Here is a 16,393-nt window from a genome sequence, read left to right on the forward strand (position 1 = left end):
ACAATTGAATGCACAGGAAGATACACATCCTGAATAAAATTCAAATTATGTGAAATATGGTGTAGTGCGTAAATCAGCAAGGTTCAGTCAATGCAATTTATGTAGAGCCTTGAGCTGTGGCGGCTGCCCTGGCCCTAGCTTCTTGAAGTCAATCGTTCATGATAGGCCTCCAAATCCTTCAACTACATCGCCTAATAACCACTACAAATTGCCGAAAAACTAACGCGAAAAGATACCTTTCATCGACTTCATTTGCTTCAACTCTAAACATACAAACGTGGTCGCGCAGGTGGAAGCAGGCGAAGGCGCCGAGCGGTTGCCCGCACCGCCAAGCCAAAGCACCGCGGCAGCAGCCGCGCTGCCCAAGCCTCCGGTCGCGCCAATGCCCAGCTACGACGCTGGCGCCCCGCGTCCTGTGCCTCCCGCGGAAGCTCCCATTGCGAAACAGCTAAGTGCGACGGCTGTGCACTCGGCGCCGCCACCACATGAGCCGCCTTCACAGCCGCCGCCGCTGCCGCAGCAGCAGCAGCAGCAGCAACCGGTACCTGTGACAGCGCCGCTAGTTCTCACCATCGAACAACAGGCGGGAGTGCTGCCGGCCGAGTCTGAGGGAAAGCCTCAATCCAAGTCGGAGGCCAAAATAGGTGAGGCCGCGCCCCGCAAGAAGGAACAGTCAAAGGAAAAGGCCGAGGCCGCTGAGAAGAAGCCCGAGAAACAACCAAAGGGTGAGGCCAAGGCGACGGAAGGAAAGAAGGACTCCCCTTCCAAGGAGCTCCGCAAGGCAGCCCCCGTCTCGGAGCCTTCGCTTGTCCCCAAGGAACTGCCGAAGACCAAGGATGGCAAGGGATACGGGTCCCCCGTTAAGAAGAAGACCGATTCGCTCGAAAGACCAGACGCCAAGGGCGACAAGAAAGGTAAAGAGAAGCACCCGGGCAAACACAGTGGCAAGCACGGAGGCAAGCACGAAGCGGACGTCGCCTCGAAGACGGCGACGTCCGACGTCGCCGCGACACCGTCGACTACCATGCCTCCGACCGTGAGTGACCCGACATCGGCCACGACCTTTCCGCCTTCGACGGCTGACAGCAAGGAAAAAAAGAAAGAGGGCAAAGAGAAGAAGTCTAAAGACAAGAAGAGCAAGAGCAAAGACAAGAAAAGCAAAGGCAAGGGTAGTAAAGAGAAGAAGAAAAAGAAGGGTTTCTGTCCCTGGCTAAGCAGCAAAAGCAGCAAGAGCAGCAAGAGCACCAAGGATAAAGGGGTAGGCAAGAGCAAGGAATCCACTGCAAAGGAGGCGATCAGCCGCAGCGAGGCCAAGACGACGGAGGCCGGCAAGCACAAGTCTAAGAAAGCCAAGAAAGGCTCCTCTAAAGAAGGCAGCTCGAGATCCAGAAGCAAAGAGAAGGCCGGCAAGGCTAAGTCCAGTAAGGAGAAGGTGGGCAAGGGAAGCAAGGAGAAGGCGGACAAAGGCAGTAAGGAGAAGTCGAGCAAGGAGCGGGCCTCGAAGGAGAAGCATAGCAAGGAAAAGAGCAGCAAGGAGAAACACAGCAAGGATAAGCAAAGTAAAGAAAAGCAACAAAGCAAGGAGAAACACCAGAACAAGGACAAGCACGGAAGCAAAGAAAAGCACAGCAAGGACAAGCGGAGCAAGGAGAAGCTGAGCAAGGACAAGTCGACCAGCAAGGAAGGCAAGAAGGGTGGCAGCAAAGACAAAATCAAGAAGAAGAAGCACAGCAAGGATAAAAAGCCCGGAGAGTCCAAGTCCGAATCGGTTGGTGGCGGAGGAGGGGGAAGCCATAAGCGTGACGCCCCTGTGAATGCGTCAAAGTCGAGGAAGTCTTCAGCGGATGGGCCTGGAGGGGGCGGGCAGACAAGCGTCTCGAAACATGACAAGTCGAAATCGCACGAGCGCTTGTCCCGCAAATCGCCTTCGGGGTCGAGCGGCCATGCGAAATCATCCGGCAAGAGCTTGAGCTCGTCGACTGTTCCCAAGCGCAAGCCCGACAAGGACAGGGGCAGGTCGGACCTAGGCGTGGCGGGCAAGAAGTCCAGCTCTGGGGGCGGCCACGCCGTCCGACGCAAGGCGCGTAGCGCTAATAGGCTTTCTTCGGGTGGCGGCGGCTCGGACCTGTCGCTCGTTGTCGGCAAGACTACGTCCCGGACCGACCGCCAGAAACGTCGCCGGCGCCTGTCTAAGGTGCCTCACCGGGCGCGTTCCGAGACGCCGCACACGTCCGACCTGAGCTCCAAGGCACTTGAATACGCCGCCATCGGCGACCAGCAGCTGGTGGTTGCTCTGCTAGGAGGCCTGGCAGCCGACTCCAAAGGCGCTAATCTTGAGAGTAAGTAGAGCACGTCGTGGTTCCGGTTCGTGCCATTCTTTGCGAAAAACGGAATACGCTAAGAACTTAGGTGGTCATTCTAGGCCAGACATGAGCCTTTCTGTGCGAACAAGAGTCCACTGTCAAATGCGTACTTGCTCCATGTATATGGGCCAACATGACTGAACTATATTATCATACCTCTCTGGACAGACGAGAAGAAAGGGGGTTAACTGAGGGGCCCGATTTTTATTAGTCATATAAGAAGACAACAAACACTGACACCGAAGACAACATAGGGGAAATTAATGAAATAAAGAAACGATAAATTAATGGAAATGAAAGTGGATGAAAAAAATGGGTAGAATCTTCTATGAACTCCACTTTAATCATTTCGTTGTTGCAGACGCTAGCTATTTCTGTAATCTGCGAAGCAGATGCACTCAATTTCCATAAAAATAAACATGGCATTTTGATATCCCACATGGTACATAAGTACCATTTTTATCTTGGAATAAGTCGCCAGATTGGACGTGATAGCGATACTAGGTAATTGACTAATTTAGCAGCGACGCTATCTTCCTAACGGCCTGTCAACATGGTGATGAGTCACGTAAGCTAAAACGCAAACCACAAGATATCAGGCTGACTTTTGTTCCACGCAGAAGACATCTGCCGTGAGTCGCTTGATCACGTTTTGCCGTCATGTGCTGACATGCATGTTCATCACTTTGTTTAGGTGGGCTCGCTGCGTAATCGGTTTGCCGAAAAGGCGTGGGCAAGCAAACCTAATAAATTCGAAAATGGAAAAATAAATCAACCTTTGTACATAAAAGGCCACCGGTTATGACGCGATTCTTCCGGTGCTCTGTGTGATTCTGGCGTGTCCGCTTTCTTTTTCTTTCTCATTTTCACTCAGGTGCCGCTATTTACTCATTTGGGCCCCGAGAGAGCAAGTGGAAGTGTGTAGGCAGGATGCCAAAGCCCCGCTACGGTCACCGGGCCGTCATACATGAGGATTACATTTATGTTGTGGGTGAGTCGAAATGAAGACAGCACATACATCATGAGGGTGTGCATGGGGATCGAGCTTTGCATGTGGCGAGGTGGCCGCTACTGAAATCTTCATTCATGATCATATGTTGGCAAGGCGTTGGTCATCTAATGGTACATGCAACTGGTTGCTACCGCACTACAACTCTTCTTGCAGCTATGAGGAGCCCTCTCGACATTGGAGCCAGAGAAAGGCTGCCCCAGCCGAACGCTAAGTGTGCCCAGGGCAATCGGAGTAGCCACATCATCGATAACCTGTCGAATTGCGAATTACTCTCACAGTTCGCAGAGGATAGCACTTAAGCGCATTCAGAGCTGAATCAAGGCGCTTTGAATGAGCGAGGCTAATATGTGTTCACAGTGTTCGACTTCAACCAGCCGAATTTAAGCCGCACCACAATAGCGCTCCAGAGGGCTAGAAATCTGCCAGTTGAATGTAGCATAAGTGCCCATCCGCGCTTATTCCGTGGCTACGCGTATCAGTTGCAGCCAAGGACACTTGCGATGGCGTGCTAACATGCTGGGGGGAGAGCGATATCAGGAATGCTGAGGACTTTGCAGTGTCGGTGATGGTGAAAGAGGGAACATGGCTTGAGGTTGCGTTTTTCATTGCGCTCACGCGCATTATGTCATTGCCGGGAAACGTCCTCAGCCGTTCGGCGTCTTAAAGGGCGACATTAAAGAAGTGAACAAGAAAGTACTTAGGCAATTTTTTTTCTGCATAGTCCACCAGCAGCGGCATGAGAGTACAGAAGAGAGGTGGAAATGAGAGGTTTGTTTTCCGTCTGCAATTAACGCGCTGTTGTCGCACTAGGAGTACGTTTCAACTGATCTTGATCTTCTTCTTTTTATGCGCATGTCAAAACACAGTGTATGTTTTTTTTTTTTTTTTTTTGCTGCACCAATCTTTTTAAAGTTTGCCCATGGCAGATAGCACAATTTTAACCCTTGATCTAAATTACTCAATGAGGCGGCCATTACTTGTACGAGAAAGCAAAATGTTCAATTGAAGAATTAATGTAATTACGATAATTAGCGTTTTAATTAATTGCTTTATGCCCCATATTTCAATCTACGAATTATAGCCTAGTGTCAGACTAATTGTTAATTATACGCCTTCAACTTTTTAATGTAATCATATAACCTTAACTTGCGCTGTTCTCCACTACGCTCGCAATTATTTATCACTCGCGGTAATACTTCAACGGGGCACTGCTTATGATCATGCATGCTATATGCATTGCATGATCAGCGTAACCATTCTTATTCCTGTCCATTTTAACTATACTTAATATCAGTAATGCCAGTTCGCTATCGAGTCCACGATGGGAAGTCACACCTATAGCGCGTACTAAAAGTAAACTGACTGCATATCTCTTCCTCCTCTGTTTCGCTCTTGTCAGCAAACCGCGCTTCTTTCGAGATCCGTACCGATATTTGTTTCTCACCACCTCGAAACTTTGCATCGTACGTCTTGCATTACTCGGAAGAGTCGAGGGACTTGACGCCTTGGCGACTTGACGCCAGCCTTGACGCCATTTATTTTCCGCATCCGTGCAGGCGGCTTCGAAGTGCGCAACGACGCCAGCCAGCTGGCCACCGCAGCGTGCTACCGGTTCAGCCTGTCCCGGAGCTGCTGGGAGACCATGGGCAGCTTGCGACGCGCACGCTGCCACCACGGCGTCGCTGTGGTTCTCGGGAGGGTGTACGCCGTCGGTGGACAGTCCGTGGACGAGGGGTATATGCATCTGTGTTCGCAAAAGGATACTGCGGCGTCGCACTAAAAAAATAAGCACCATAGTGTATTTCGTAGCTCACGTTCGTGCGCAAACCAGCGACCGCTATAGTGCATCACCACTTACAACGCTTCATAGTTTATAGGCCCGCGTATTTCCGACCTGTGCAATTCGTAGAAAGCATGCACTGACCTATAGAAACATTCTCCCTCTATTCTGTCTTGCACGTCTGGTGGCACGCTTGGCTTAGCCTAATGTTGTGACGTTCGCCCTCTTAGCGCACGCTAACAACCTCTCTCGCGAGACAGTGCTCCTTTACGCAGCCCGCCCGCTCTCACTGGTGTCCATGTGGCGCACTGGTTTGCAACGTCTTATGTTCGTCTTATGTATGATGATGATGATGATGATGATGATGTTCGAGGGCTGTGGCTCGGACTTCAAATTCCGAAAGTCTGCGACTCTCTCATCTGAAAGACTGACAGTACTCTGTGTGCTTTCAGCGGTTGCGCTCAAGTTATCGACCGCCTCAGCTTGTCGCACAGCGATTATCACTTCCACACATTAGTACAACTGTGCCACCAGCCTTTTCTTAGTACCATTTTTTTTTCCTTTTCGCAACATTCAGCGGGCGTGTGTGATTGGCATTCCGCAAATCCTTATGCACATATGCCTTAGGAAACCCCTCTCGTTTCGCGATTCCTCTCCCCATCCCATGCATAGAGTAGTCAATCAGACGTCTTTCTGATTAACCTGTCTACCTTTCTCTATCTCGAAACTTCATCCGTTTTCAAGCTCTCGGAAATCATTTTTTATGGTTGTAATGTCCCTCCGATGGCCACTATTACAAAGGAGCTATAACACCATTTAATTGTGGTGTCATACAGCAACGAGGCTAGCACAGCTGTAGAAGGCTCCGTGTGGTGACCTCAATTGTCTCCACTGTTACATAACGACTTACACATAATTGAGCACTTACCGCTGATCTTTTTGCAATCAACCTTCGTGACAAGGTTGCCTTTATTGATCATTGTGCAATCGCAGCCCATTTGCAGAGATGTGTCCTTTGGAGCATTCATTCGAACAGTTGCATTAAGTAATTTAATTCCCTCAAAAAAACGCCATCTTTTAAAGCGTTGCCAGAATATGGTTCGTCCATTTCACACCTTGTCCGATGTAACGCTTTCGAGCACTTGTTTTTATGGAAGTTCTTACGATAGCTCTAATTCATCCACGGACATTTTACTTCGCGAGCACGTCGGTTAGTGTGTTTCCCTCATTTTCACTAAACTTTACCTTGGTAGCATTTATAGTTTTACGAAGGCGCTGGACTAAATACTGCGCCTTTCGAAAAGCACACTCCTAACGCTCCACAGCGTCTGTATATGTTATGTACTGATAAGACCGTAATTCACATGCTTCGAATTTACCCCTACACACTGCTTATAACGTTCCCTAATTATCAATATGCATTAACAAGGTGCCCGCTTTAATTCACTCAGGATACCGGCGATGTCTGCTAAAAAACCTCTTGTAACGCCAGAAAACAGCTAAGAAGGAAGCACCCGCTATTATTCGCAACGCTCTTAATTAGGCTCTTAAAATTACATATAGGGTGCCCCACTCCACATCCACCACAAGCAAGGTTGATGTAAAGTTTTTAAGGGTCACTGGGAAATGGCCGATAACGACCGTGCGACGCTTCCGAACACAGCTTAGTTAAGAAATTACCTGACGCGTTTGACACTTCGCGCACTCACGCATAAGATGATCCATATTCTTTCAAAACTTCAACTTTGTGGCAGGTTGAGTTCGTTCCGGACATTGGGCAAACTTCTTGGGTGGTTCATCCTATACGCTTACAAAATTTCGGAGCGAATACATAGGTAATTTTCCACAAAGGGCGTACACTCTTCAAACTTTCACCATACGTCACCCATAATATTGCCCCCATTCTCTTTAACATACAGAACTGATGCCACACTTGATTGAAGCGTTTTATATAACGCCTCCAAACAGGCAGAAAATTGTGATTGAGCAATTTTCTTTTAGCCATTCATCGACCCACACGCTTTCAACATTTGCCCGCACAGCACCCTTATAGGATGCCCCGGTTCTGTTTGAACATAAGCTCGGTGTACGATCTAGTTATTTCAGAAAACAGCGAAAACTGGCATATAACGTTTTCAAACGCCTCTAATCACACTAACAGTTTCGCTGTAAAAATGGACAGAAATCATCGGGGGACGATTATCTAAGCCAGGTGACAGCCTCGTTTCGTAAAACTATAGTGAGAATATCCGTCATTTGTCCTTCAAAATCGTCTGGTACCTAATTGATATCGCGGTATTTTCTTTCTCGACGCAGAACAGAAGCGTTCACAAAGCATCTATAACATAATACTGCTTTAGGACTGGCCGATGTTCCACGTCCGCCACTCATCATTGAAATTAGCGGATTAAGCAGACGAATTCCGCGGCAATGGCCGATCGCTGACTTTGCTTACATCAGAGGCTTACACACAGAGGCCCTCCGCTAAAGCAATAACACAGGCAAAAGGTGACCCCGAGATGAAGTTGTCCCACCACAGGTGCCGAATGGCATTTTGTCTCGCTCTGTGTACTGAAATCACGCTTCTTCAATTATTCACCGAAGAATATGTGTGATTCTAGTGATTAAAAAAAAATACTTCGATTCTGTGGGCACAGCCGATGCCTTGGCGCTCTTTGTTCCAAGTTAACGCCCTCGTAGAGGTCGAGGGTAGTGTCATTCTTCAGTTTTACTGTCAACTCATGTATGCGGCAAAGTAGCACCTCTCGCAGCATCTCCAATAGAGTGAGAGAGAGATAAAGTAAGATGTACTATTTCTTGCAATCATTTAGATCGCACGGCTCAGCGCCTTGGGGAAGGCGGCACGAAGAGGAAAGGAGAGAGAGGAAGTCGGGGTGGTCACAGCCCATGGGTGTCAGCAAAGGTAAGTAAGCGAGGCACCAGCCCCGGTTCCTCCAGGAACCTAAGGAGGCGCTTCAAGGCGGAGCTGTGAGGCCGGCCGAGGAACAGAAGCTGCGATGCCGAAACAGCCGGAAGGCCTACATGCCGAAACAATATGAAGAGAGAAGCCCTCTCCTCGGAGTACGCAGTGCAGAAGCAAAATACGTGCTCAAATGTCTCGGCCTCGCCACATGCAGATCAGGCCGACAATGGAGCCAGACTCATGCTGTACCTCGGAGATGACGTCCAGAAGCAGCCGAAATACATGCACAGCAGGAGCGGCTACTCCTGCCTTGTGAAGCCGCGAAAAGAAAGGGGATGGAGGGCGGGGGGAAGACAATCTCAACGACATATCAATGAGGCGCCGCCATCCAGGCGAAGGCTGGAAGCAAGGAATACGCCGACAAAAGAAGACCTGATGACTCGACGTTCCAAGCACAGGTCAGCACGATGCAGGCGTGACCCAACCCAAAGGCCAAACTGCAACGCAATACAAAGAATCACCGTCCTCGGCGTGCTCTTCGACGGCCACAAAGTCGCTGCTTTAGTCGAAACAGGAGCCTACTACTCGGTCATGAGTGGACCCATCGCAGCCCACTTGAAAAAGTAAGACTGCATGGGAAGGCCCTCAAATTGGGGCCGCTGGAGGATACCTGATAACGTCGACTTGTATCGGCGCTGCAAGAACTACCGTTCATGACCGCACTTACCCGGCCACCTTTGTTATACTCCAACAGTGCTCAACATTCTCGGCATCCAACATTCTCGGCATGGGCTTCCTGAACGAACACGGCGCAATCATCCACCTGAAGTCGAAATTGATAACGCTGCCTGAAGATCAAGCGATACCGAAGTGTAGACCGTGACGTTCTAGTGTGCTCGAAGATCAAGTCAGCATGCCGCTTCGATCCAGCATTGTCATTTTCGACGGCACCGATACACACGAATACGTAGAAGGCGTCATATAGTGCGACCAATGTCTACTGATCGACCGTGAAATTTGCGTCGCAAGAGGGATCGCTCGATTGCGCGGAGGAAAAGCGAAAGTAATGCTGATAAACTTCAGGGAGGGGTTGTCCTCTCCCACGGACAAGCAACGCACTGATCGGCTCGGCAACGCTGAATACTTCTCGTCGATGGATCTCAAGAATGGCTGCTGGAAAAAACAGAAGTTGACGAAAGGGATCGCGAGAATACCACCTGTATCACGCGGGACGGCCTCTGTGAGTTTAAGGTCATGCTATTCGGGCTGTGCTCGGCGGCTGCAATGGCCCGGCGCCTGATAGACAAGGTGCTAGCAGGGTTTAAGTCACCGACTTGTCTACTTGAATGACGTCCACCGGCAATTTCGACGATCACCTTAGGCGGCTTGAGGCAGTATTAGAGGCGATCAAGTCATCCAGACTCACCCTCAAGCTGGAGAAGTGCCGTTTTGCTTAAGAAGAACTTCTGTTCCTAGGCCACGTCATCAGCAAGTCTGGAGTCCGTCCCGACCGACAGAAGACAGCTGACATCGCTAAGTTCCCGCGGTCCCTCGACAAGTAGGCAGTGCGGAGATTCATTGTGCCTATTGCAGGCGTTTTGCACGAGGCGTTTCAAGAACTTTGGAGCCATTAACCCGTCTCACGAAATCTGACGTCGACTTTCAATGTGAAACACGCCAGGAAAATGCATTTCCGGCGTTGACGCAATGGCTGCACTCACCACCGGTGCTTTCACAGTTCGACGAAGACGCCAAGACGGAAACCCACACTGATGTAAGTAGCGTAGGCCTTGGTGCAGTGCTTGCTCAAAGGAAGGAGGGAGTTGAAAGCGTAATAGCTTACGCTAGCCGGTCACTCTTGAAAGTGGAAAGCGAATTATTCTAAAACGAAAAAGGAGTTCCTTGCAATCATTCGGACTACGGTGGAATTCCGCGCTTGCCTATACGGCATGCACTTCAAAGTGGTAAGCGACTACCACGCCTTGTGTTGCCTGGCAAACTTAAAGGCCTTCTGGTGGCCCACGATGGAGTTTCAGACTCCAGGAATTCGACATCACCATTATCTAGAAGTCCGGATGGAAGCATTCTGATGCCGACTGCATGTAGCGCGCCCCTGGATGACGACGCCTTCCTAGAAACAATAAGCGCAGACGAATTGGCAGAGCAACAGCCAGCGGACCCGGAGCTAAAACGCCTTGCTGAGAACTTGTAAGGCAAGACTGACTTTGTCCCGAGGGTGTGAAGACGCAGATTGCCGTTGTTCTCCTTGCGAAACGACGTCCTGGTGAAGAACTTCCCCCAGCCCGCGCTAACTGCCTCCTCGTTGTGCCTGCGGCACTCCGGCTGGAAGTCCTGCACGCCCTGCACGACGATCAGACAGCCGGGCACTTCGTGTTTTACCGTTCACTCGCAATAATACAAGAGAAGTATTATTGGCCGCGCCTGACCGCCAACGTCGTCCGTTACGTCAAGACATGCCGTGATTGCCAATGGCGTAAGAAACCGCCGACAAGTCCCGTGTCATTTCTACAGCCGACCGAGCCTCCTTGATAATCGTTACAGCAGGTCGGGATGTATTTGTTGGGACCCCTTCCGACGTCAACGTCCGGAAATAAGGGGATCGTCACGGGCTACTTCACCCGCTTCGCTGAAACGAAAGCTCTGCCGAAAGGTGGCGCAGCCGAAGTTGTGAAATTCTTCGTCGAAAACATCCTGCTACGACATGGCACCCTAGATGTTCTCATCACCGACAGAGGAACGGCCTTTACAGCAGTGCTCGCCGAAGCCCCGCTGAAATACAGCCAGAGAGCCACAGGAGGACAACTGCCTACCACCCTTGCCGACATGCCAGCAATAGACGTCGATGTCGAGCACAAGACATGGGATGCCGTCCTGCCGTACGTAACCTTCGGTTATAACAGGACAGCGCAAGAAACAGCGGAAATCGTGCTGTTCAAGCTTGTTGACGGAAAGAACATGGCGACGAATTTCGACGCCACTGCCACACGTCACGGACGAAGGGAATCTCGACGTCGCCGCCTGTCTACAGCACGCCGAAGAGGCCCGACAACTCGCCCGTCTGCTCATCAAGAGCCAGCAGTGGATCGACAGCCGGCACTACAATCTTCGACGACGCGACGTGGAATACCAGCCCGGTGACCGTGTTTGGGTCTGGACTTCGACATGCCCACGAGTACTTAGGGAGAAACTGTTACGATGATATTACGGACCTTATGAGATCATCTGACGTATCAGCGCACTCGACAATGAGGTCACGCCAGACCTCATTGTCACAGCGGTGCCTCACACAACCTAAGTCGTGCACATGCTGTGTCTTAAGCCTTTCAACGCCCGCTGACGACTTTCGGGACTTCCTTTCTTTGCAACTCTTTCTTTAATAAGCGTGGCTTTGTTTTGGAATGCGTGTTTCTTTGCAGAATCGGGGCGATGGCGAAGAGGGGGAAATTGATACGTGTACATTTTAGCTTTCTCGGGTGACTGCTTTTAACCAGATAACAAATGTTAAACGATATCGCTCAGCGCAGGACGCGTCTGCGTGTATATAAGAAGTTTCATTAATGTTATCTGTTGTTCTAGCCGCTGTATCGTGTCACCGAACATTGTGTTCTGACTGTAAGCGCGAATTCTGTAGTACTTTCTGGAAGACGCGCGATCACCAGTGATTACGCTGGAACTTTCGACGACTCATGCTCTTGACCTGTTGATCTCATTTCGACGATCGCCGACTTTGTTCGCTGTTATGGTTGTTCTTTGAGTGTAGCCCGTTTTTGTGGGCACAGGTTCGCCCAATAAAAACTGTTTCCTCCTTCATAGTTTCGCTGCTGTGTTCTTCACGGTCTCCACAACGGGAAAATACTCCTCATTTCTAGTTTTGAAGCTCTTGCCAGCGCACGTGAGCATGGTTTGTCTACTGCGCACACGCCACGTGACCACGTACCTCTCCCAGGTTCATGGATTCAGTGGAGGTGTACGACTCGGACCTGGACCGATGGTCGGAGGTGACTCCTCTGTGCTGCGCCCGCATGGCAGCCAATGCGGTGGAGTTCCGCGGACAGATGTACGTCGTCGGCGGCCTCATGATGGTTCCCGGCCACAAGAGAAAAGTTTGCATCGTGCCCGACACCATGTGCTTCAATCCGATGGACGACACGTACGTGCTCTGCTCAAGCAGTAATTGCACGTCGGCTCATTTGTACAACTTGTGTCGCATTTTTACTTCACGTATTTTATATATTTTTGTTGGCGCACGCCGGCTGTAGAGATCTCCGGGACGTTTTTTGCCAGCTTTGGATTTAATCGCAGGAACGAGAAAGGAGGCTTGCATATCCAGAACTTGGAAGGCCCCAGACTCGTTATTTTTTTTACCGTGCTCGAATACCGGTGACAAACGCACACCCGGTTCCTGCAAAAGGCTGCGGACGCTAAACCAGAACGGGGATTCTGATAAGGGCTTTATAGTTATGTGCTTTCGTGGAATCGGTCGCTATCGAACAAGTTTTTACTGTCGCAGTTCTGGTGCCGAATTCACGGATATTTCATTCAAAAGCGCTCTTTGCCATTGCTTCGATGCCTTAGCTAATAATATGGCCAGCCCCGGGGTTGGCTGGAATTCGCTGTTGCGAACAATCCTAGACAACTTCTTGGGAATATGGGCCCTGTTGTTTAGCCTTATTTAAGCCGTCTCATCTTTGCGTCTACTGAAGCTTTGACTTTGTAATGAGATTCTTTTCTGTCTTTCACAGTTTCCCTATACGTGTTCATTTATGTCTTGAAGACGTTGACCACAGCTTTTGCCTAGTTGCGCTTCCAAGGCAGAGACGTGAGCTCTAAATAGAATACTGTTGGATCAATCATGAAGCGACCTACGTTTATTTTATGCCATCAACAGCTCTTCATTGCGTTCATGCTGGGAATGAAATCGAAACCTCGCTTATTACATATTTCTTTTTTTATACGTTCAGTCACCTTGCTCTTCTACAATAAAATATCGTCTGGTTTCCCTCTATGCGACATCCGAGTGCTAAGTTAACGTAGAAGAGAACACTAAGGTTTCAGAGTGCGCGAAAACATGAGCGGACATGTCGCGCGGTGTCATTGCGCGTCATGTTCGCCTTAGGTGGCACCACAAGGCGTCCCTCCCCGTGCCCATGTGCAACTGCTCACTGGTGGCTCACCGCGGCCGCCTCCTGGCTGTGGGTGGCTTAGTGCGCGCGCCGGCAGAGGCGTCGCCGCATCAGCAACCCATGGCGCCCATCGGCGATGTGCTCGAGTACTCGCCCGCCAACGACTCGTGGTCACGCCTGAGCATTATGCCAGTGCGAGCACACAGCGTGGGACTCGCGTCGCTCGGTGAGTACGTAGATCCAAGTAGCAGAACAGATGGCGATGAAGGTACGGTGACACTACTTTTCAGAGCACTGAGTGGGGCGTACGTCAGGAGGGAATCACGTAATTAAGATTTTTCAACAAAACGTTTCTCTCTACCGCGCGATGCCGGTAACATACGGGCTCTTGCTCATCAATCGTTGCTTTGAGTTCCCGTTGACGAACAAACAATGTAAAACTTGCTATCGTAAGTAAAATGCTGCATACTTAGACATCTGAAAAACATGTATGATACCAAGTTGTGCAAACACTAATAAAATCAGCGAAGCACACAGCAATGACACATTATAACGTAAATATTCCTTTAAAGACTGTTTAGCGTAAGCCGACTTATGTTCTTATTGTGGTATCCGCAGTTACGGCAAATCGCTTCCGCGTTTCAGTACACACGGGGCCTTTGGAGTTGTAGCGCCCGCGGCCTCGGGCTCGGGCCGCAGGCCACAACTCGCTCCGCGTGCAGCGCCCGTCAAGAAGGAAGAAGTTAGTTGCCGGCCGCGCAGCGTGCGCAGTGCGGAATAAAAAATACAATAGCAGTTCGAAACCCAACTTTGCCGAAGCTTCGTATTCCTCGCATTAGCTCCGACCATCGTGGCCTAAGGACCATCGAGTTCTTAGGCCACCTAGCTTGTCACCTCACAAGGTATCCGGCTTCTCGCAAGCAAAGTGAAGGTAATTCAAGACTTTACACCCCGACTTCACTAAAAGAACTCCGAGGATTCCCGGGCCTACTGAACTTTCATCGCCGCTTTCTTCCGAAGTGTGCCAGTTTCATGAAGCTTTTGACCGACCCACTGGCTATAAAAAAAGATCTGGTTGCGCCACTTGAGTGGACTGAAGAAGCTGCATCGGCATTGGCTACTGCCAAGAAGGCGCTGGCAGACGTCATCACGCTCATGCATCCCGTTCCTGATGCCCCAGTTAGTCTCATCACAGATGCATCGACCATGACAGTCGGCTCAGTTCTCGAGCAACACGTATCTGGTTGGCAGCTTCTTCGTTTTTTCTCGCAAAAGCTGAAGCCACCTGAAGCTAAATACAGTACATTCGGTCGAGAATTCCTTGCGGTGTACCTCGCCATTAAGCATTTTCGCCACTTTCTTGAGGGCCAGGACTTTCACGTCGTCACAGACCATAAGCCCCTGACGTTTGCCTTCCATCGGAATCACAGCAACTACACTTCACGGGAGATCCGCCAACTGTGCTTTATCTCCGAGTTCATAGTGGATCTCCATCACGTGTATAGACTGGAAAATGCTGCCGCTGATGCACTCTCCCTCATCGATGCCCTGGCGGCCCAACCACCAGTACACATGGAGGTACCCACCCAGCACGACCCTGAGCTGCATCGCCTTCGTTCCTCAACCACGTCCCTGTCCTTCACTGCAAGACTGCATAACGTGCAAGACATCCACTTGTGTTGCACGACCCATCGTGCCTCTGGCTTTTCGTTCCGCAATTCTTTAGCAACTGCACAACATCAGCCACCCTGGAATTCGTGCTACCCAGAGGCTAGTCACAACTCGCTTCCTTTCGCCTAGTATCAATGCAGACGTCCGAAAACACGAATGCGAAAACACCCGTGTATATAGGTGCACGTTAAAGAACCCCCGTTAAAGAATACCTTTCCGGAGTCCCTCACTACGGCGTTCCTCGTAATCAGATGGTTGTTTTGGCACGTAAAACCCCTTAATTTAATTGAGTTTAACGGTGAAGTCCCATGTACACGTAAGCCACGCAATATGTGCGTGGTCACATGCTGTCATGCGTTTGACAGGAGCGAATTTATATTATGTACTGTGAACACCAAGCGTCCAGGGCATGAGCCTACTGGTGCGCTTTACAGAGCGAGCCAGCGGAGCTTGCTGAATAAGCTCGCGGACTGCTGCGCAGAAGCAACTTAATTTCTTAAGCCTGAGCAAACGGCGCAACGACCGTTCTGGCTACCCACTTATTTCAATGTGTGCGATAGCTGATAGATGTAATTGGGACCTTCCCTTCTCTTGTCCCGCCATATCACGCTTCCGTTCTCATATCTCCTTTCGTGCTTAACATATAGCACACACTCACACTGTTTGGCGTATCTTAGCCTATGCTCAGTTATGTCATACTTTAGTAGCACTTCAGATGCCATCTGTACTTAGCGTCTGACTTCGAGCAGAGCTTGTCGGGGAATCGAAGCATGTTTCATTCAATTCAAAATGATCAGCATGATTTATTATTTCCCCTTTTACGCGACAAACGTGCTAGTTACTGGGTCGCTATCTCCATGTAGTGGCCGCGTAGCACCCGCCGTAGCGTCGTAAGGAGAGAAAAGGACGCCTATAATAGAACAGTATACCATGCAACTTAGCAACGTTATTGGCATGCAGGCGATGACATCTACATCCTCGGCGGTCAGTTAGCGGACGATGCCGGAGCAGCCACGAAAAATGCCTACCGCTACAACCCAGTGACCGACCGTTGGGTGACGCTGCCACCGCTACCGCTGCGACTGAGCCAGGCGTGTGCTGTCACCGTCAGAAAGCACGCGTTCAAATAAAGCACACGCCGCGACGTGTGTGCTCGTTGCGTCGTCGTCGGCCAACCCAAATTTAATAAATTTCTTGCAACGAAAAGAATACTTACTCTACGACTGCAGGGGCACAATGTCTCAGATTTATTTCGATACCAATACCAACTATGTGGGAGAATAAGCAGACTACTGTAAATCTTGTGGGAGACTGGCTTAACCTAACCCCAGCGCCCTCTTAATGGGCCTCTCATCAGGCCCCAGCAAAAGTTTTGGTAGGGCCTCATGAGAGCCTGATGAAAAAAATTCACCGACGGTTACGATACTCCCTAAGGCGAAATTTGGGCGAAGCTCTATACGTGTTTTCATTTCCGCGCGTCAATATTTTCCATCATGATCA

The 16,393-nt window shown here is 50.1% G+C and overlaps 1 protein-coding gene across 1 annotated transcript in view; it reads left to right on the forward strand.

Annotated features, from left to right (window-relative positions):
* Positions 1-16,117, forward strand: part of LOC126524203 (uncharacterized) — a 101,033-nt gene extending 84,916 nt beyond the window's left edge. Inside the window, exons 9-14 of the mRNA XM_055067363.2 lie at positions 290-2,339; positions 3,238-3,354; positions 4,932-5,109; positions 12,046-12,249; positions 13,216-13,448; positions 15,854-16,117. Of these exons, the coding sequence (XP_054923338.2) occupies positions 290-2,339; positions 3,238-3,354; positions 4,932-5,109; positions 12,046-12,249; positions 13,216-13,448; positions 15,854-16,023 (2,952 nt within the window). The 3' untranslated portion in view covers positions 16,024-16,117. The remainder of the gene's footprint in view (positions 1-289; positions 2,340-3,237; positions 3,355-4,931; positions 5,110-12,045; positions 12,250-13,215; positions 13,449-15,853) is intronic.
* The last annotated feature ends 276 nt before the right edge of the window (positions 16,118-16,393 follow it).

Source organism: Dermacentor andersoni, chromosome 3 (genome assembly GCF_023375885.2).
Source record: "Dermacentor andersoni chromosome 3, qqDerAnde1_hic_scaffold, whole genome shotgun sequence".
Lineage (NCBI taxonomy): Eukaryota > Metazoa > Arthropoda > Arachnida > Ixodida > Ixodidae > Dermacentor > Dermacentor andersoni.